This window comes from Eptatretus burgeri, chromosome 2, assembly GCF_056783735.1.
Source record: "Eptatretus burgeri isolate ZD-2024b chromosome 2, Ebu_testis_v1, whole genome shotgun sequence".
Lineage (NCBI taxonomy): Eukaryota > Metazoa > Chordata > Myxini > Myxiniformes > Myxinidae > Eptatretus > Eptatretus burgeri.
Genome location: NC_140962.1, coordinates 101,268,368 through 101,289,495, shown reverse-complemented (window position 1 = coordinate 101,289,495; position 21,128 = coordinate 101,268,368). Strand labels below are relative to the sequence as shown.

Here is a 21,128-nt window from a genome sequence, read left to right as displayed (position 1 = left end):
CGCTCGCTCACAGGGTCCCAGGGCTCGCGCGAGAATCAAAGAAGCAAGGCCAAACGACGACAAGATGAACCCATAGGAACAAGAACCCGACAAGAAGCCACCCGAACCAGAAGACCACCCGAACCCTCTTCGTCTGCCCCTTTTGTAGCGCGGGGCTCCACCCTTTTCCCCGCCCCGTTTCTGGCTTCGCCTCCCTTCTGGAAGCTTCCCAAAAAGGGGCGTGCCCTCTCGTTCCCCCCTCCCCGCGCCGTGCGGGGGACGAAGAATGTCAGTTTTGGCTCGGGGCCAGGGAATTATTCCCCCAAAATCAGGCCCCCACCTTTTTTCACCTTTGACCTCTGGCCCATATCGCACCTCCCCCATGCCAAAGCGTGGGAAAAGCAGAAGGGAAAATCCCACAGGCGTTGTTGGTTTTCTTCCCCACGTGCCGTACGACGAGGGAAGGACGATTCGGGCGGGAGATGCCCCTTCGCACCCCGGCCGCCACTGCCACTCCGCCCCTCCCATCCGTCCCGCGGAGATCGTGACCGCACGGTGCTCGTTGAATGTCGAGTGGCGAAGATGTGGTAGCGTAGTTGTGGAAGGTGGCTTCGTGGTGTGAATGGCGTGATTATTGGCGTCATGTAGTGAATGGCGTTATCGTTGAGATGTTGGTTGTGGCGATGTTCATTGTTGTTCTTGCACCAAATTAATGACAGCAAAAGAAAAACGATTATTGAGGAATCGCAGCCCGAATGGATCACATATATTCCCTCCATACAACGGGTTTGGGCTAACTACACATGAACTTACTGATATATCTCTCCTGAGGACCCTTTATGGTGTAATGCGAATTTCCACAGCCGTAACACTATGTATGTTTGTATGTATGTAATGTATTAGGTCAGGTCAGGTATGGGAGCATGCAGCAGAAAAGCACGTCGCTGTGTCCACTTTCCGCTGGTACTCCAGGGGCCTCTGTCTGGCTATCCTCCAGGCAGATGCCTGGCCCATCCCCATCTCCTTGAGATGTTGATCAACCTTCTGCAACCACGAGGCATGTGGTTGGCCCATTGGCCTCCTCCACTCACGAGACTCCCTCGCTGAGAGAATCTGGTGAGCAGGAACAGCGATTCCCATGTATTCGGGCCCATTCATCATCGTCAATTGAGAACCCCTGAAGCCAACTAATGCCATCACCTATCTTTGTGGTGTTCTTTAACATGGCGCTCAATTTGATAAGGAAATGGCAAATTGGATTTCCAAGGCCAACCAATCCTTTTAGTCACCAAAATCAATGAGCATTGCAGAACCACAACATCAATTTGCCTCAAAAAATATCACAATACAATGCCATCGTGCTGAACAGAGAGGAGAGGAGATTGGGACCATACTCTGTGCAGAGCGTTGGTTCTGCCTCAGCAGTCTCCTTGGCTATTGGGCACAATCCTGGATGGGTCGCCACTCCGACACAGGATACCAGCAAGCTGGCGCTCATTTTGCCGACCTCAGAAGGATGACAGGCCGAGTTAACCCCACCTGGTATTAATTCAACAGCTGAGCGGGATTTGAACTCAGGACCCTAGGATCCCAAGCCTGCCACCCGAACCATTTAGCCAACACCAGGCATGATATTTCAATATTGTATTGAAATGTACGATATTTCAATATTTTAAACATCGTATAAAATTTCAATGAAAAAAATTAAATGGTTTTCACATATATAACACATTAGTTTCACAAATTTCCATTGAAATACTCGGGTAACCGTCAATTGTCACCATTTCCATCGAGGTTACGCACTGCATCTACCGGACGGCCGTCATTGGCTGTCTTGAGGCACGTGGGGGGACGGGGGGGGACGGGGGGACTCCGGACCCACCGGAGACGTGGTAGACGACGCCGGGGACATTTCAAACTCGGTGCAATTGTATACAGCGCACGCGCTGTAAAAAGTTTAAAAAAAAGTTAATTGTTCAATGCGATATTACATTTTTCAAACTGTCGATATATCGGCACATTCGATAATGAAAAAAGCGATGTGCGGTATCGTAAACTGAAGATTTTGAGATCGATTTTACATTGATTTTCGTAAGGATAGCGACATGAAGGACTCGTTTTATCATAACACGATAGTCCCAGTAATAAAACAAACAAACAAGATATACGCAACGCCTATCATGCGAATGATGATAAAACTTTGTCCCATCTCAGTTGCCAGTTCTCCTGCCTCATCATCATGGCCTCTATTGAGGATCCTGAGCCTGTGCCTGAGTCGGTGGGGGACCATTTGGCATTTGTACCGATACAACAATCACCTCATCTGAAATCCGACTCAGACCCCGTGCAGGAGAGCTTTTATCAAGATTGCGAAGCACACATACAAAAAGCACTGCCCACAAGGCAGCTCATGACATTCTACTCTCAGTGACAAACACTATGGTCAAACACAACACTCTCATCTGCCCTCTGCCCTCCCCCCTCCCCCCACCACCCACCATTGTGGTTGATATGCATTTCATCTCCCCATGTAAACAAATATATATTTTTAAAATAGATAAGCATAGGACAGGTTGAGTGCTGGATGTTGGGATGACATGCACGTCCGTCGAGGCCAAGCCTCGTGCTGGACGTAATGCAGTAATGATGTCGCAAATGTAATTCTGTAATGACCTCGCAGCGAAAAGGGTGTAATTGGCAAAGGAACGGATGGAGAAATCCGGCTACTTTTACAGCTAGTGATGAAGCTATTCTGGACATCAGACTTTAACAGATGAAGTCTGATGTCCAGCCATATCGGCAGTGTTGCCACTCTGCAAAAGTGCAATTGATGCTCAAAAATACCTATTATGATGATGTGTTTGTACTTTGTATGACAATGACACAAACACTGATTTCAATGAGGGCACACGAAGTGTCCACATCAATTTCAGGACAGATTACATGGTGCTAAACAGCTACAGTGCCTGTAGAAATTCTACACCCCCTTTCAAAATTTCACCTTTTGTTGCCTTGTAGCCTGGAATTAAATTGCATTAAATCAGACTTTTTCCACTTTTATTTCCACATCGTAACCCACAACTTCCAAATGAAAAACAAATTCTTCAAATTTCATAAAATTATTTAAAAATACAAAACTAGAATATCTTGGTTGGATAAGTGTCCACCAAGATAAGATTAAGTGAGTTAATACTTGATGGAAGCACCTTTGACAGGAATTACAGCTGTGAGTGTTGGGATAGGTCTCTACCAACTTTACACACCTTGATTGGGCAATATTTGCCCATTCTTTTGGACAAATCTGTTCAAGCTCAGTCAAGTTGTGTGGGAAGTGTTGATGGACAGCAATCTTCAAGTTATGCCACAGGTTTTCAGTTGGATATAGGTCGGGGCTCTGATTGGGCCCACTCAAGGACATTAATTTTTTTGTTCCTTAGCCACTCCAGTGAAGCTTTGGCTATGTTTCAGGTCATTGTCATGCTGAAAGGTGAACTTCCATCCCAATTTCAGCTTTCTTGCAGAGGGCAGCAGGTTTTCCTCTCGGATTTTTCTGTGTTTTGCTCTAACTATTTTCCCTTCTATCCTGATAAGTGCCCCAGTCCCTGCTTATGAGAAACATCCCTGAAACATGATGCTGCCAGCACCATGCTTCACAGTAGGGATGGTGTTCTTTGGGTGATGGTGCTGTGTTGGGTTTGTGCCAAATGTAACATTTTGCATTGAGGCCAAAAAGTTCCATCTTGGTTTCATCAGACCACAAAACTTTTTACCACATGGTTTAAGAATCTCTGGAGTGGTTTTGTTACATACCTCATACATGACTCAAAGTGGGTTTTTTTTGAGTAATGGCTTCCTTCTTGCCACTCTACCAGACAGACCAGACTTGTGGAGTGCTTGGGATATTGTTGTTACGTGCACACAGTGACCACTCTTTGTCATAAAGGCATGTCGCTCTTTCAAAGTTTCCATTGGCCTTTTAGTGGCCTCTCTGATCAGTCTCCTCCTTGCTAGGTAATCCAGTTTGGAGGGACGGCCTGACCGAGGAAGGGTCTTGGTTATACGTTACACCTTATACTGTTGGGGGCCTGGGGTCGGTGGCGAGGAACGACCGCTCGACGGAGCAGTAGGGCCGTCTCCCACCGAACACCTGGAATCGAAGGTCATCACCCCGGATAACTCTGGAGTCACCGGGCACTTAAAGGACCGTGGTCGCCAATATTTTGATGGCGTGAGGTAGGGTCCACTTGTCTATTCCAATTTACCTAAGTACTCACGCCATCTAACTATCAGGGAAGCCACACCCTCGGCCGACTTTGTCCGAACCGAGTCGCTGTTTCCGACTCGGATCCGGCATAACCGAGTGGGAGTTACCAAAGCTGTGCCGGTCCAAATAACAACTTACGGCACAAACGGCCTCACTATTTCTCAAGCCCGCACCGTGCTGGGTCAGTGGTAGAAACGACAGGCAACGAGCTGGTACATTTAACAGGGGTTTATTTACAATAATCAGGAAGGGAGACACAGAGCAGACTTGATCACGAATATACAGGCAATGTACGATGAGAAATCAACACTTATACAATTTCTACTTATAGGACGGCGCCACCACAGAGACACACACACACACACACACACACACACACACACACACACACACACACACACACACACACACACACACACACACACCAAAAGAAAATGGACCCGAATTGTCGTTATTTCGACCCTCGCAGCCAAGGGGATAGACAGGCTGGAGGTCAGAGTTCTGCTGGTACCTGGCCGCGTTCGCACGGCTTGCCGACCTGCCCTTGTGGAGCTCGGGATTCTTGTGGAATGGCTTGGGAAGATCAGACGCTCCAACCACCATGGTGGGACTCGAACCCACACGGACAACCTCGCACCAAGAAACCAAAACGAAGTGGCAGACGCCATCCAGCACCAAGACGGAAGATGGCCAGCAGACCAGACAAGACGACCCAGACGGATCACACCGACAATTATTCAACCCCTCCTGCGAGGCGGGAGGGATCCGTCCTGAGGTAACTCTGCCTCCCATTGGCCGGGTGGCGTGTCGGTGGCCCACCCCCGGAATAGGCTCTGGAGTTGTTTCTGGCCTTCTGGCTTCCCATTGGCTGGAGCGCCTCGGCTTTGCTCGCTCTTCGTCCATTGGCTGGAGGAAACACTCCCTGCCCTTCTTCGGAGTGGAGCCTCGATCTGAGGCGATGGAGGCTCCGCCCACACCTTCAGCCAAAAACACGTGGATAATGGAGTCGGTGCGCGAAGGTGTGGTTGGGTGGCGGAACGAAGCAGGATTCTAACTTTACACATATACTTAACAAAATAACTAAACTTTGGGACTGCTGACTGTCTGTGTGCATGAGGCTTCCAAATCCGTAACAATACTTAATGATTGTCTTGACTGTGCTCCCCAAGGGATATTCAAGGCCTTTGAAATATTTTTATACCCACACCCTGATCTGTGCCTTTCCACAACTTTATCCCAGAGGTCTTTTGAGAGCTCCTTGGATCTTGAGTCTTTGCTGTGAAATGCACTACCCAGCAGAGGAAACCTGCAGGAATAGTTTATTTTATCCTGAAATAATCAGAATCACTACAATTTAACACAGGTGGAGGCCAGTTAACTTGGTGTGTGATTTTGAAGGTGATTGGTTACACCTGAGATAATTTACAGTTGCTCTTATCAGGGGGGGTGGACATTTTTCCAACTAAGATATTTTACTTTTCTATTTTTAAATATATTTCTGAAACTTGTAGAATTTGTGTTTTCACTTGGAAGTTGTGGGTTACGATGTGGAAAAAGTCTGATTTAATGCAATTTAATTCCAGGCGATGAGGCAACAAGAGGTGAAAATGTTGTAAGGGGGTGTAGACTTTCTGTGGGCACTGTATGTATTTTTGAGTTAATGCACAGTGGGTCATCATTCGGATTATATAAACATTGTTTGTGTGTACCCCTCATCGTGCCAGCTATCGCCACCGAGTGGTCGTGCTACGTTAGCCGAAATGATTGCATAATGTCGATATATCGCTAAGGCCTAGGGCACATTTGCTCTACGGCGAGGATACGGCGGCCGTACGCCCTCTGAATTGACAGAAACGTGAGGTGGCCTCAAGGAGGCCCTACGCCGTTTGGCTATATTTTACAGGCCGTAGGGTTGCCGTGGAATTATAGCGCGGAGTTATAACTTTTTTTTCATTTCTACGTTCGCCGTAGCAATTCGACAAGCCAAGCTATGACGTGGATGTGTTCCACGTCGACCGTACATAGGGCGTACGGTGGCCTTGCGTTATTTGTGCGGCTGCTGTAAGCTCTTCTCAATGAAAAATGAATTTTCCCAACCCCCAAAAAATTACGGCAGCCGCACTATTTCCACGGTCGCCATACGGTGGCCGTGCGGTCTGTGTGACGACCTGCGGGCAACGCAGGGTCGACGCATGGTTCCCCTACGCCCGCCGTGCACCTACGTACGCAGTCTGCGTCGACAGTGCGTCCACCGTGCGCTACCGCGAGAGATCGGAGTATCGGTGTTTGCCTATATACAGTGGTGCCCCCAGAATCCCAATTTAATTCGTTCCAGGAGGCTGTTCGGATTGCAAAAAGTTCGGATTCCAAAAATATTTTCCCAATAAGAAATAATGGAGTGAATTACTCCGTTCGTGGACCCAAAGAAAACCTACTTTCAAGACACTTTAAACTGAAATTCCCCATGTTTAAGGTAAAATAAGATGAGTAAATGACCTTCGGTGTCGGTGTATTGTCTGTAAACTGGTACAATCACCACATCCAAAGGTCCACACAGGCTCGTGCTCCGGCCTGGGTTCCGATCGCTCGCGCACTCTGCGAGAGCGCTGCCCCCAGGGCAGCTCATCAAACATGATGCCTGCAGAACCACAATCACTTTCATCAAACGCATCGGGCTGACGTATTCATGGATATTCCAAATTATAACTGGTTTTGCTGTGAAATTCAATCCTTGCCCGACAGTCCATCATACCACGTGATCGGATTGCTTTTTTTGTTATTAATTAAAACACAAGATGATTAAAAAAACAAACATCACAAATTAAGGTGAAAACACGAGGTAAGGCCTGTCACATTTGGCTCGGCGGCCGGAGGGTCTACAAAATGTACGGGCACTAGCAATTATAAAGCGGCCGCAGTATTTCCACGGTCACACAATGTAGCAGTCACATATGTTTATAGCAGCGTCTCGCGTGGCGAACGCTGCTCATGGAGAGCTCGGCGTTGTTCTTCTTCTTCTTGTTGTTCTTCTTGTTCTTCTTCTTGTGAAGACAAAACCTTAATCTCTCGGACTCGGCTCTTTTATATACAAGATCCGGATCGCCTTAAATACTGAGCACATGTACACATCCTCACATAGACGGTGCCTTTTGAGAGCGTCTATCATGAACTTTTAAATATATTCGGACATTTGCTTTAAAGTTTCGAAAAGTTGACGTTACTATTTAAAGATTATTTCATTTACCGTATTGAAATTTCGTAAATACATTATTTATTTCGTAAATACACGATATATCGTAAATACATTATGACGGGTTTCGCGATTGGCTTCATGAAGGCACGTGACGAAATATCAGAAGTTGTTGTTGTTGTTGTTTTAAAAAAAAAAATCATTTTTTTTTCTTTAGCCGACAAAACCTTGAGGTTTTGCACGCTGCTCTTGGACACATTTGTCCTTGTTATTTTTGGGGTAGCCGCACGGCGTATTTATAAATTGTGGAGACCGAAAACATGGGTGTGCTGTACGGTCTTTGATTTGATGTCGCACGGTGACCTTAGGGCGTTCCTGCGGCGGCCAGAGAATTTTGAAGGCAGACGCAAGGTGCCCGCAAGGCGATCCTTAGGGCCCCCCTACGGGGGGCCCTAAGGCGAACGTGTGGCCAGACGGACGGTAACGAATGGGTGAATTTATTATTATTATTTTTTTTTTACCAGTTCTTTTGTTTCGGCTTGTCGAATTTCTGCGGCGAACGTAGAAATGAAAAAAGTTATAACTCCGCGTTATAATTCCACAGCGACCTTACGGCCTGTAAAATATAGCCATACGGCGTAGGGCCACCCTGAGGCCACCTCAGTTTCTCTGCGGCCGCCGCACGTTTGTCAATTCAGAGGGCGTACGGCCGCCATAGAGCAAATGTGACTGAGGCCTAAAGTATCGATCGACACACGAGGGATGCTTTCACGAGTACGTCCACCAACAAACTGAATGAACAAAGCGCGAAGATGCGGCTTGAATAGGTGGGGGAGACACGTGAACAAACATGAACACAACGTTGTGTTCGGTTTTTTAAAATGTATTATGTTTTTAGAGCCAAATTTTCTTGAAAAAATTGTTCGGATTCCAATTTGTTCCAACAATGGGGCGTTCGGATTTTGGGGGCACCACGGTATATTATAGTTATAGTATATTCAGTTATATATATATATATATATATATAAAGTTATATATATATATATATATATATATATAGTTATATATATATATATATATATATATATATATATATATATACTGGTATATTTTTATTTCAGTAAAAAAAAGAACTGGTAACCCACTCGTTACCGTCCGTCTAGCCGCACGTTCGCCGTAGGGCCCCCCTGCGGTCGCCTTGCGCCTGCCTTGAAAATTCTATGGCCGCCGCAGCGACGCCCTAAGGTCACCATGCGACATCAAATCAAAGACCGTACGGCACCCCCACGTTTTCGGTCTCCACAATTTGTAAATACGCCGTGTGGCTCCCCGAAAAATAAAAACATATCTGACTGCTACATTGTGTGACCGTGGAAATACTGTGGCCACCGTATAATTGCTGGTGGCCGCAGATTTTGGAGACCCCATGCCCGCCGTGGCAAATGTGACCTACGCCTAAATCATCGATATTTGGAGGGATGATCGACTTGCAAAAATATCAATATATAAAATAAACCAATGTCACCCGCAGGGTGACTCGTATCTTGCCAAAAGGTGACCATGTGTGACTTCTTTCAGGTCACACTGAGGTGAACAGAGCTGCTATCCACCAGGAGTGACTCCTTGAGGAATATCTGCCGACGAGAGATTCCAATGAGAATCGGTCAACAGAGTAACCATGAAAAATATGCGTTTGCCTCATAACGTCACCAAATGACATCATAATGTCTCAAGCTTGACATATCTAGAAAGCACTCATCGAGGTGTTCAATTTGAGCTACTACACGATATGGTTCCGAAAACTTGAAAATTTGACCTTGGGGTCAAATATGTTTGACCTGAGGCGCTAACCATGAAGGTCAAGGCCAATCGCCACCAAAAATTAATCCGCTGAGTGCCAGACCATGAACTATATTCCCATGAAGTTTTAAGACGATCCGATCAAAATTACTCAAAAAATAAGGGTTTCGTCGACTCCCCTGATTTGCGACAGTGACCTTGACCTTTGACCTTGACCTTCAAAATTTTGTGCACTGAAAGGGACCTCTATAGGCCTCTGATATGCGAAGTTACAAAAATTTCCAATGATAACTGTGCTCTGCAGAATTTTTTATACGTGATTACAGACAAACAATCAAACAAACAAAAAAAAAAAAACATACAAGCTGACGAACATATCTTGCAAAAACTTCGTTTTGGCAAGATAAATATCAATATGCAGTATATTTGTATTGCCACCTTGTGGTGGTGGCAGAGGGTATTACAATTTCCTTTTTTTACCTGGGCATCGCTGAGGTTAAAGCACTCTTCACACAGGTAAATTTGTTGTTCTTCACTTCTTCACACTCCTCCTCCCCCTCCCCCCCCCCAAAAAGCGGCCTGTCAACGCCTGTCATCGTGTGTGAGACATTTCTAGTGGTAAGGGACATCAGGATAAGCGGGGGACAAAGGGGGTGGAGCGGCATTGAGGACAGCGATGGGGATGGGAGGGTGGGGAGTAGGGGTTAAAACACTCTATGCACTGGTAAATGTGTCTTCCTTTGCTTCTCCTTGGCCAGAGTTTTTGGCAAACAGATGACTAATTCGTCCATCAGCGAAGCGACGGGTAGGCTCTGCTAGTTAATTGATAAATTAGTTTACACATTAATCTAGCAGGAATCCCCGTCATCGCCCAACAGAAAGGACACCATGGACAAAATGTGTGACAAATGCTTTGTCCCATCATCGCAGACTAACCAGGTGTTTTGTATGTTACGGGATCATCCCATTTCATACTTTCCCTGATGCCACTTGTGTCCCTGCCATGTTCCACCGTCATGTACATGACGTGTCGATGTCTCCTCAGTGGATGGGGATTGTGGGAGGGGGATGGAGTGTGGGGGGGCTGGGGGGAAGGAAGTGATTGATATTGTGGATGTGATGATTGTTGTGGGGTGGTGGTGGGTATTGTGGGGGGATGGTGGAGGGGGTAGGGGGTTCGATGGTGGTGGGTATTGTGGGGTGATGATGGGGGAGATGGTGGAGAGGTGGGGGGGCCTGAAAGTTTTAGCTTCCTCGGTCAAATCCTTTCGGAGGAGTCGGTGATGACACATACTTTCTCTCCGCTATAAATAGATGGTGGTTCATTTGATTTGTAGAAGTTTGTGTTGATAATGGATCATTAATTTTCCAGTGCTCTTGTGGTAACTGCCGGGCAACGGTCATAAACTGATTTTTGTGGACACTGATGGTCAGACAGACAGACAGACGTGAACCAATTGCTTAACCCCACTTTTTGCTTGACGTGTGCTGAGTAACAATAAAAACAAAGGCCTGTCTGTGATGCGAGTACAACAGGCATTGAGGCTTCTGCCCCATTATGGGAAATCTATATATAAATGGAGCATATGTATGTATGTATGTTCTTCACCCATTAGTTGGACAGCTGGACTTGTGCCACCCACAATTGTAACCTGAAAAGAAAAAAAAAATCATACGTCCGCCGTTTCGGTATGAATAAGACGTCTTCGGAAGTGTCATATTCACAATTGCCATGCGCCCTCCTTCTCAGTTTTCAGTTTCATGTAAAACAACCTAAGCGACTGAAAATAAACAACAAATATCAAAAGGTTGGAGCCGATAAACGTCATGGACCTTGTGAAGGCGGCAAGCACATATAGGCTTCAGGCCTTGGGCCTCAGACATCAGCCGATGGGCCAGTGCATTTGGAATGATCTGAGCTGTAAAACCATGATGTATTTGGTGTGCACATAAGCAGTGTGCACAGTAGGCATGTTTTTGCTTCATGTATGTAACCCAGGGTTATTGGTCCCCTTCCGATTTCACCGGAGGGGACTTTCGGTTTGCTCTCCGTCTGTCCATCCATCCATCTGTCTGTCCGTCCCACCAGTGGTTTTTCAGACTTTTTTCCCATACCCTCTTGCATATTCAACTGAAACTTGGTACACGGCTTGATGATGATAACTGATAAGTTCCAGAACAAGTTCGAGTTTCAGGGCATTTTGTCGATTTGTCATGGAATTATGCCCTTTTTGGACTTGGAAAATATCACACCGGTAGGGGACATGTACAGTATTGCACAGCAATTCTCGCCCTTCTTTTTTTTTATTATTATTTTTTATTTTTTGGGGAATGATTGAGGCAGTGCTCCTTTGTCTACACACCACCCAAATAGAGTTGTCAGAAGAATGGGGCATATGCTTGAAATAAGATTTGCCCGTATACTCTGCTCGTGCTAATAATGTTGATAGCTTTAGATTCCCCAGATTCCAGGAGAGACAGCTGTAAAGCTGGGACACCAGGCAATAAAGCAGAGCAGTTCTCCATTGAGGTATGGGCAAATGCCATGTAAGCTGTGAGTACTTCTGATTTTTGAAGTTCTGATCATGGAGTATCAGTAATTCTAATCAGGCTACATTTGTTTTGATGATTATTAGTTTACAATAATATTTATTACCCTCGCCAGAGGAGAGGGTATTGCATTTGGGTCCGTTTGTTTGTTTGTCCACACAGGATGTGTTAATGTCGGTCTCAAATGCCACCTCGTGATAGCCAGTAGTATATGTTCTCTCTCTTTTTTTTTCTTTTACAACTGAGTACATCTATTAAGTATTACATTTGTACAATTAGAATGTGAGTATGTCTTTAAAGTATGTACAATTATAATGTGAGGACATCTGCAAAGTATGCATAGTACAATTCTAATGTGAGTACATCTGTAAAATACGTACTATGAAACCTCTCAAAACAAGTCAATGTGTGGGTACGCAGTCTCTGATTGCTCGTTCTAGTTGTACAAGTAAATGCTGCTCAAGAGTTTTGTTTGTGTCTTGCTTCCCACCTTGCAATGTTTGCACTATTAACCTTTCTTTGTCTCTGGAACATTCTTCTGCTCTTTACCCAACCTTTTGTCACATACACTTAAACCTCATCTTTTCCTAATGGGGTCCCATGGACTAGTCGCATCACAAGCATATTGGTGCCAGCACATGAACAACAGTCTGGCTTGCATCATTCGTTTGCAGTGTAGACCCTTGCACACGGCAGACACCTTTAAAAAAAAAAAACACAAGAAAGGTCCCAACCTTCATTTTTTTTCATGTGCTGATATAAATACCTTAATGATGTAATGCTCTGCTATCAAAGTAGGAACTTTTCTGTGAATCTCCATTCAAGCAATGATAAAACACAGAAGCATTATGCTCGTGGTCATTATGGCATGAATGACATGAAACGTGCACCAATGTTGAATTGTTATACTTTAAGGAGTATAAGTGGCAAAACTTCTGCATGTCTTCAATGCTTCAAAGCCATTGTTGGTTCATACTTGGCTCTACTGTCGGACCCCGCTATTTGCTGGGGATATATTCCTGGAAAATGCCGTGAATGTGAAATCGTAAATGTCGGGGCATTGTTTCAATGGGAAAAAGGGGGATAGGTTATTGGCTGTTCGTGATTCAAAAGGGAAAAATCAAAAATAGAACCACTGGACCTGTAGCTTATCTGGTCCCTGGACTAATGTTGTAACCCAAACTTGTGAGCATTCTGACAGGTGGATCGAGGGAAGAAGATTTTGGAAGGAGTTTACGCGACTGCCATTTTGACACACTTCCGGTCACTTGATCAGCATGGTCTGCGCAATTTAACATCAGGACCCTATCCTAATTTTGTAACCCAAATTTGGTAGAATTCTCACTGGTGGGTCTGGAGAAGAATATTTTTGAAAAATTTTACTAAGTCGACTATTTTGACCTTTACTACTTAAAGTCATGTGACCGAAACAAGATTTGCAATTCCTGTTACCAGTCCAGGAGAGGAACGTTGCTGCAAAATTTTAGCCGGATCGGCCCAGCAGTTTGGCCGGAGAAGTCGAAAAAGGAGATGGATGGACGGTCCGTGATGACATTACCTTATCTGGAATGTAAATTCCAGATAAACTAAAAATCCCATGAATATGCCTGCGAAAAATGGAGAATACTCTTGCGAAAAACCGTGAATTAGTGAAGCACAGGGCCACAAATATAGAAGCAGTTTGCGTTTTATCAACTGCGAATACGTCGGGTCCAGCGAATCCACAAATAGCAGGGTCCAACAGGACTTGCATCTTTGTCACTTGCAAAACAATGCTTTTAAATCAAATTGCTCACCTACTTGACTATCTTTCCAGGTAACGGAATTGGACGAATCGTCAGGCTCGACACCTGAAGTCTCTGTAGGAATCGTTGGCGCTTTGATGGAGGCCATGCAGAAGCGCAGCAAAGCCATCCATTCATCTGGTAATGTTTTGTTTGCAAGTATTTTGCTGATATAATTTAGCCACATGTAATAACATAGTGAAAAACGAGGCATCTTTGTGAAAAACAATAAACCTTTTATTTCGTTTTTGTGCCCCCACAGCTAAAGGGTGAAGGCATTATGTTTTCCGGTTGTCTGTCCATGCATCCGTCCATACCACAATAACTTGCTCACCAATGATGTAATTTCAACCAGACTGGGCAAAAGCAGAGATTGTAATACAAAGATGAACTGATTGTGTTTTGGGTTCATAATATCAAAGGTCAAAGGGCTTGTGCCCTTTAATTGAAAGTCATTTGGTAACTGCAATAACTTGGTGAACCATTCAGGGGATTTCAACCAGATTTGGCACAAGTATGGACTGTAATCGAAAGATGAACTGTTTCAATTTTGGGGTTCACAGATCAAAGTTGACAATTTTTGTTTTTTTCGGTCATGTGCCCTTTGGACATCATTTTGTAGACCATAACTCGAATTTGAAGCATCTATTGTTGTCTTTCTTCTACTTATCTCTCTCTTCTCTCCAGCACACACTCTCAAGTGACCTTTAAATTTTCAATGTGACCTGTTATTGAGATCAAACATATCAGTGGGTTGGCATCTAACCTGGGCAGAGGAATATATTGTACATTGATGCATTAGTGTCCAATTATATTTTGAAGTTTTAAAATGTTTTGTTGTAGAATAAGGTATGGCTTCAACAAAATGGCTTTCACAATGTTTGCACTTGTTATTCTTCTTGTTGTTCTTCTTGTTGTTCTTCTTGTTCTTGTTGTTGTTCTTCTTTTTGTTGTTGTTGTGGTTGTTCTTGTATAAAACAGACCACCGACCTGCCTGCAATGTCAGCAACAGACCTTGTGCTTCGGCCTCATTGCGAAAGATTTGAATAATGTTGATAGCTTTCAATTCCACCGAATCCAGGAGAGACCGATGTGAGGCTGGGGTGCCAGTGCATTTGTGGAGATCAGGACTCCATTGAGCTTCTTGTTCTTGTTCTTCTTGTTCTTCTTCCGTATGGCAGCTTGGCTGCTGGGTAGCTATCATTTTGTTGGGGCACAACTCTGTCGCTGATGCTGTGCCCCTATACCAGTACACTGGTACTCATTTTGTTGACCTCGGAAGGATGACAGGCTGAGTCAACCCCACCTGGTGTTAATTAAGTGGAAAACAGGGTTCAAACTCAGGACCCTAAGATCCCAAGCCAGCCACCCTAACCACTAAGCCAACACCAGGCTTGTGCAATGTTTGCACTATTAACCTTACTTTGTCTCTGGAACATTCTTCTGCTCTTTACCCAACCTTTTGTCACATACACTTAAACCTCATCTTTTCCTGATGGGGTCCCATGGACTAATCGCATCACAAGCATATTGGTGCCAGCACATGAGCAACAGTCTGGCTTGCATCATTCGTTTGCAGTGTAGACCCTTGCACACGGCAGACAAAACAAACTTTTTGCGTCCAACAAATATGGATCATCATGACTTGGGATTCAATGTGATATGAAATTTGGGTTCATCAATGATTTGCTTCATAAATAATCTCTATATTTCTATCAAAATACCACCTATCAATAGATGACACTTTATGGTAAACCCAAACATGCTATAGATCGCTTCTTTCATCGCAAGTGCAACAGTAATACCTTTTCAACAGGGAGTGTCATAAAATTGTCATGAGGAACGAAGCGTGATTTGCAGATATTGTATTGTACAGTAATTCCACGAAGTCTGCAGGACTCAAACGGTGCTTTACTAATAAATGTGGTTGGAAACCTGTTATTATTTTTTATTTTCAAGAACGAGACTCGTGGAAGAGCAAGGTTAAATTGAAAGTGGGGTTGCGGGGAAATAGTTGGGCACAACCAGCAACGGGTAAGACAGAGACACACGAGGGGAGGAAAGACTGAAGCCAGTAAATATGATGGTTGGGTAAGGAAGGGTTAGTGGGGTTAATAAAGAGCATAGGTCAGGACTGGGGATGACAGGAGGTGGTGGTGCACTTCTTGCTTGAAACTTTGGAGGGAAGACTGGGAAATGATGGCCTCTGAAAGGCAGTTCCATCCACTGGAGAAGTGAGGAATACAGTTGAGGTGTGCAGTCAGCTTGGATTTTGGAAATTTAACCAGGAGGAGGTTACTGGAAGAACACGTGCACCCTAGAGTTGCTGGGAGGGTTGGAGGACTGAGAGAACAGAGGGAGAAATGTTGGGGAATGGATGGTATAAAACAGAGATCACTGACCTGCCTGCAATGTGAGAGCAACAGACCTTGTTCTTCGGCCTCATTGCGAAAGATTTGAATAATTTTGAGAGCTTTCAATTCCACCAAATCCAGGAGAGACCGATGTGAGGCTGGGGTGCCAGTGCATTTGTGGAGATCAGGAGTCCATCGAGCTATGGTCAAAGGCCTTCTAGACTTTGAGTACCGATGATTTCCAAGGAAAGAATTGGATCGATGGAGGGTGCCCAGTCTGCTCCTGGCTTTGGAGGTCAGCTTTGCTCTGTGGCTGGCCCAGGAGAGGTCATGGCTGATGGTGAGGCCTATAAGTTCAAGACTGCATCTCTTCCAGTGGCTGATTATGGAAACAGACAGGTAGGTGCATTGCCTGACAAATATGACAGAGATTTTCTCGGATTGAAGGACATGTTCCATTCATCAGACCAGCATCTAATCAATTCCAGATCAGCAGAGAGTGACACAGCTGCAATCTGCTGAAGAGTGGGATAGTGAATTATAACGACACAACGTGGCGTCATCTGCAACAAAGAAGAAAATGTTTTCCAAAGCATTGGAAAGGTCATTCATGTCGATGAGGAACAAGACTGGGTCCAAAGCACTGCCCTGGGGAACTCTCGCTTCCACTGGGAGAGGGAATAGGAGAGGGTTCCATTGATGGCAACATGTTGACTGTGTGAGTGGAGGAAGTCAGAAATCTCAGAATGAGGGTGTATAGTATATAGGCAAGTTGTCAAAAGATGGCGATAAAACGACATTCGTTGTGTTCTTGCATTTCCATCTAACCTCAATATCCACACGTCTCCCTCCAGCCTCCGGTTGTGTCTGCACTGTCTGACGTCAACCATAAGGCTTATAGCCCAGGTGTGACCTTGATAAAAACATGGCATCGATCACATCTTTGACTTGGAAAAGCTCACCCATTCTGGTGGCTCAGCTCGTATTTTATGTCGCTCATGAATGGGGATTGGATTGGTATTCTTGAGAATGTGGTACAGTATTATTGAAAGTGAAGGTTTGAATGGAGTATCATGGCATGTTGTTCTATTTTAACGAATGTGTGTGCTATTGTGTTATGTGAAGATGAGGATGAAGAGGACGACGAGGAGGAAGATTTTGAGGATGAGGACGAGTGGGAAGATTGAGAGGCTTCAACATTCAAGCAGAGGGGTGGTCTGCTTTATCTGGATTCCACCCCCCCCACTTCCCTTCCCCCATTTACCTGTGACCTTTGAGTGGTCTTCGCAGGGCTTGCAGGAAGCACTTTGGTGACGGTTTGCTTTTTTTTTTGGGGGGGGGGGGGTAAGTCCTCGTGCCAGATGTGCGTTTAATGTGTACTGATGGACTGGGTTTCCTCAAGACTGTCTCTGATTCACGACATTTCATCACCGTTATGTGCTGTGCCCTATAGTGTATTTTGTCAACCTTGTACAGGAAGAACCTTTACTGTCCTCGGAGCTCCTGTCCACCATGACAATGGTTGGCCAGCTTTGGTTGCACATCTTTATTATATCTCTTAATCTGATAAAAGAACATTAAGCTTTTTCTTTATTTTTTTCGCAGTTAGAAGTACGATAAGAATTTGTTTCGGGGTTTGTTTTCCGCGTTTGTCCGGGTTCGTCTGAAAGAGATGAAATTATCTCAAAAAGGTTTTGGAGGATGTTTTTGCGAACTCGGTAGCATGGATGATCAATCTGAACATGAGTCACGCTGCTCCTTATTTTAATGGGGCTTGCCATTTGTGATACATGCTATGATGCAACTGTATCCTGAGATGATATTTTATTATATTGTTATCTTAAAAGCTTTTAGCTGATTAAGCAGATGATATCATAATGGACATACATTTGGTTGGGGTGGGGGAGGAAGACCCTAAATTGTATAGGATGTTTCACTAACTTTGTTCTTTATGCGCTTTCGTACATGCATGCAGACATACACACGTGTGTGTATACATACATACATACATACATACATACATACACACGCACACACTTTCATTGATGTATTGCCATCAAGTGCTGGTCGGAATACGGGATTCTCATGTAATGTGGAATGTAATGTGGAATGAATATTTTTCGAGGCAGTGCCAGAGTTTTGTGCTTTGTGTTACTCCGAAGCAGTATTTTTTTTTTGCTCGCCACTACTAAGATTAGTCTGACGGTACTTTTACTATCATCAGTTTACCCTCCTTGTTTTATCTACCGATGGTAATAATGCAGTCGATAACTTTTCTAAATCTGGGTTGTTGGATGCAGATTAGGAGACGGTAAACGTCTGTCGTTGGTCGTTGAGAATATCGCAGTCATGTTCGGTTTGGCAAAAATGATCACAACCTCCAAAGCAGAAGCATTCTGCTTCGACCAGGTGGATTTAAGGCTGAGGATTTCGCTCAAAAAATACTACGGTCGGATTTTTGAGACTGCTCTAAGGACGGTGGAAGTTAGATGCTCTGCATGCAACTTGCTTTTTGAGGCTTTAAGACGCCTCACGATGCACTGTGAATGACCATAGTTCACCCGGTGTTGCTTCGCTTGTATATTTCTTGCCAATTTTTGTTGTTTTCTTTTTAAATTCAGATAACACTAAACTTTGGTCACCGGCCATTGACACGGAGGAGTCGAGTGCGTGGTGATTAAAGGAAACCTTTAATCTTTGATAAGCTACCGTTCTTTTAAGATTTAACTTGAATCGACTTTTGAACATTCTGTTCCTTTATCTTGTATATTACACATGCTATGGTGATGGTCAAAATTTTTTAAGATCCTTCTCACGATGTAATATGTATAAATAAGAACAAAACTAAGCTGGGCTTGTGTCGGAGTGATTATATGAACAGTCAACTGATGTTTGTTTTTTTTTTTTCGACCAAAGATGCAATGAGTGGGATTTTTTTCTTTTTTTTAATGATGCATGAAACGGGAGCAGTCCAAACTACAGACTCCCCCCTACCCTCCCCTTCCCGACCCAAGTTGTCTGATTACGAGTCGGTATGTTCTGCAAAAAATATGGGTCAACTCTGTGGCTAAAGTTGTGCATCTGTGTTGAGAGGATGTAGAAACACAACTTTTGCTTTTTATTTTAATCCGACGGTCGGTATTTGCATCTCGCCAAAGAGGACGCCATTTGGGTTATATTCAGTGTCGAGGCAGGGGGGTTTGCAAGGAGAGGAAAAAGAGGTGTAAACGATAAAAATGCAGTGCCTGTTTTGGAAATAAATAAATAAATAATAAGGGGTGGGGGAGGCAGGGTGGTTTGAAGGGAAGGAGTTCCGAGCAAGAATTGTTCATATGAAAGCACCTGTCATGTGGTTCTGTCACTGAAGACTCAGGTGGACCGTGTTTGTTGAAAGTGTACCGCAACTGCCAGTGAATGTCCAGTTGATTTTGGTGTTTTTTTTTGGGAGGGGTTTTGTTTTTCAACATTCCGTGCTTGTGCCTAACCCCAGCTGCTAATGACTTGCACGTGAATAGAGTGAGTGATTCTGGTGAAGGGGGAAGCGTGTTCTACAGGGGCATCGTCTCGGGCTTTGAGCGATAAACGTTTGTCTTGTATCGTGAAGCCGAATGGCAAACCGTGGGGGAAATGCAGGCGTCTTTAAAAAAAAAGTTTTAAAAATCAGTATTTTTCTTTTTCTTTGCAACTCCTCTGGTAGGACGGATTGTTCAATGTGTACAGATAGATGTTGAGAGATATTACTCCGGGCCACTGGAAATGATGACAGATGTACAAAAAACAAGTGGCAGCTTTGAAGATATCGGAATTGAGACTCGGCGGTGGAAGCCAGGTGAACGGGGCTCTACTCGGTCATTTCCAAATCGTATTTTAAATGCAATTGGTTTAGGGCTTGTCACGATTCTTTTGTTCGCGTGTACAGATTGTCACCGTTCAGTCGGGTCGCCTTTGCGCTTGGTGTCCCCGACCGAGTAATTTGGCTTTCCACTTCGCTCGCTGGCATCAAGTTTTGATGTCGACTCTGCTGCATGGCCTTCACTCTTTTGGTACAAAGCAAAATGTTTGTGTACATTAAACATTGGCTTACCTCATACATTATTATTGTTTTGTTTCCTGAACGATTTATGGGTGTACTTTTCAAATGGTTGTGGGGAAACCAGTCAAACTGTCTGTATAATTACAGTGCTTGTTAGAATCGCAAACGATGTGCACCATCATTGTAATATTTTGCATTGTATTAAATGCACTAATCATCGAGCATGTATTCATTGTATGTTATGGCTTGCGGTTCTTAAGTTATGGACGTCGTGGGCCAACAGTTACATTTATGGACCTCTGAGGCTTTTTTTTCTTTTTTTTTTGCAAGTGTATTGTTTGGCCTTCACAATGTCACATAAAAACACTTTCCCTGCTATTTTCACAGTGCCTTATAATACACTTGTTTGCCTGTCACTACGCTAATGTTAATAAAGCCCTTTTCCTTACAACTGCGTGGTTTTCACTGAACCCCGGCAGCTTTGACAACGGTGGTGGTGATAGTGCAAAAGGAGAGACACCGAAGAGTCCGAGACGTCCTTGGAAAGGGAAGTTTCTGTTAAAGGTGCTATCGTGTACTTGGCGGGTCGTGACCACCAGGACGTAACAAGGCGACCATGAGCAAGGCAGCTGCGGCCCACACACCCCAAGTCATGGAGCTGGCTGTGGGCCGGATTCTGAGCTGTTGGAGTAAAAAGGCAGGTTTCACAAATATGAGGCAAACAACTCATGCCACAATGTTGGTATGGAAAACTAACTTATTTACAATTTGCACATCTCATCGAAACTACCTTATACCTGCCCTTTACGAGGAAAATACACAAAAGCAACAGTTCACAAAAATGTGTCTGCACGATCTCTCAATTCTGAAACCAGTGCCGCAGTCACATTTTATGAGCACGTGATGATTGACTTGATGATGTGATGATCAAGAGAGGCAGTTCATGATGGACTTGACGAAGCAATTGAGCAAACCAACTAATTTGCTGTGGAAGCTGCAAATTACTTGGGTTTGCAACAGAGGACACCACAGAAGTAGTGCAGTGGTGTTAGAGTGGTGCTTTTTTCTTCTCATATCTGTGCAAAGAGTACCAGTTGAAATCCATGCCGTTGGCCTCGCCAGGACTAACACTCACTTTGATGGTGGGCATCACCAGCACAATGCATGGCCTAAC

At 44.4% G+C, this 21,128-nt stretch overlaps 1 protein-coding gene across 3 annotated transcripts in view; it reads left to right on the top strand.

Moving 5' to 3' along the window:
* WASL (WASP like actin nucleation promoting factor) overlaps window positions 1–20,405 on the top strand; it is an 87,348-nt gene extending 66,943 nt beyond the window's left edge. For all 3 annotated transcript variants that reach the window (XM_085870492.1, XM_085870494.1, XM_085870491.1), the window contains exons 10-11: window positions 13,600–13,708; window positions 17,047–20,405. In XM_085870492.1, the coding sequence (XP_085726618.1) occupies window positions 13,600–13,708; window positions 17,047–17,108 (171 nt within the window). In that variant the 3' untranslated portion in view covers window positions 17,109–20,405. The remainder of the gene's footprint in view (window positions 1–13,599; window positions 13,709–17,046) is intronic.
* Window positions 20,406–21,128: the final 723 nt, after the last annotated feature.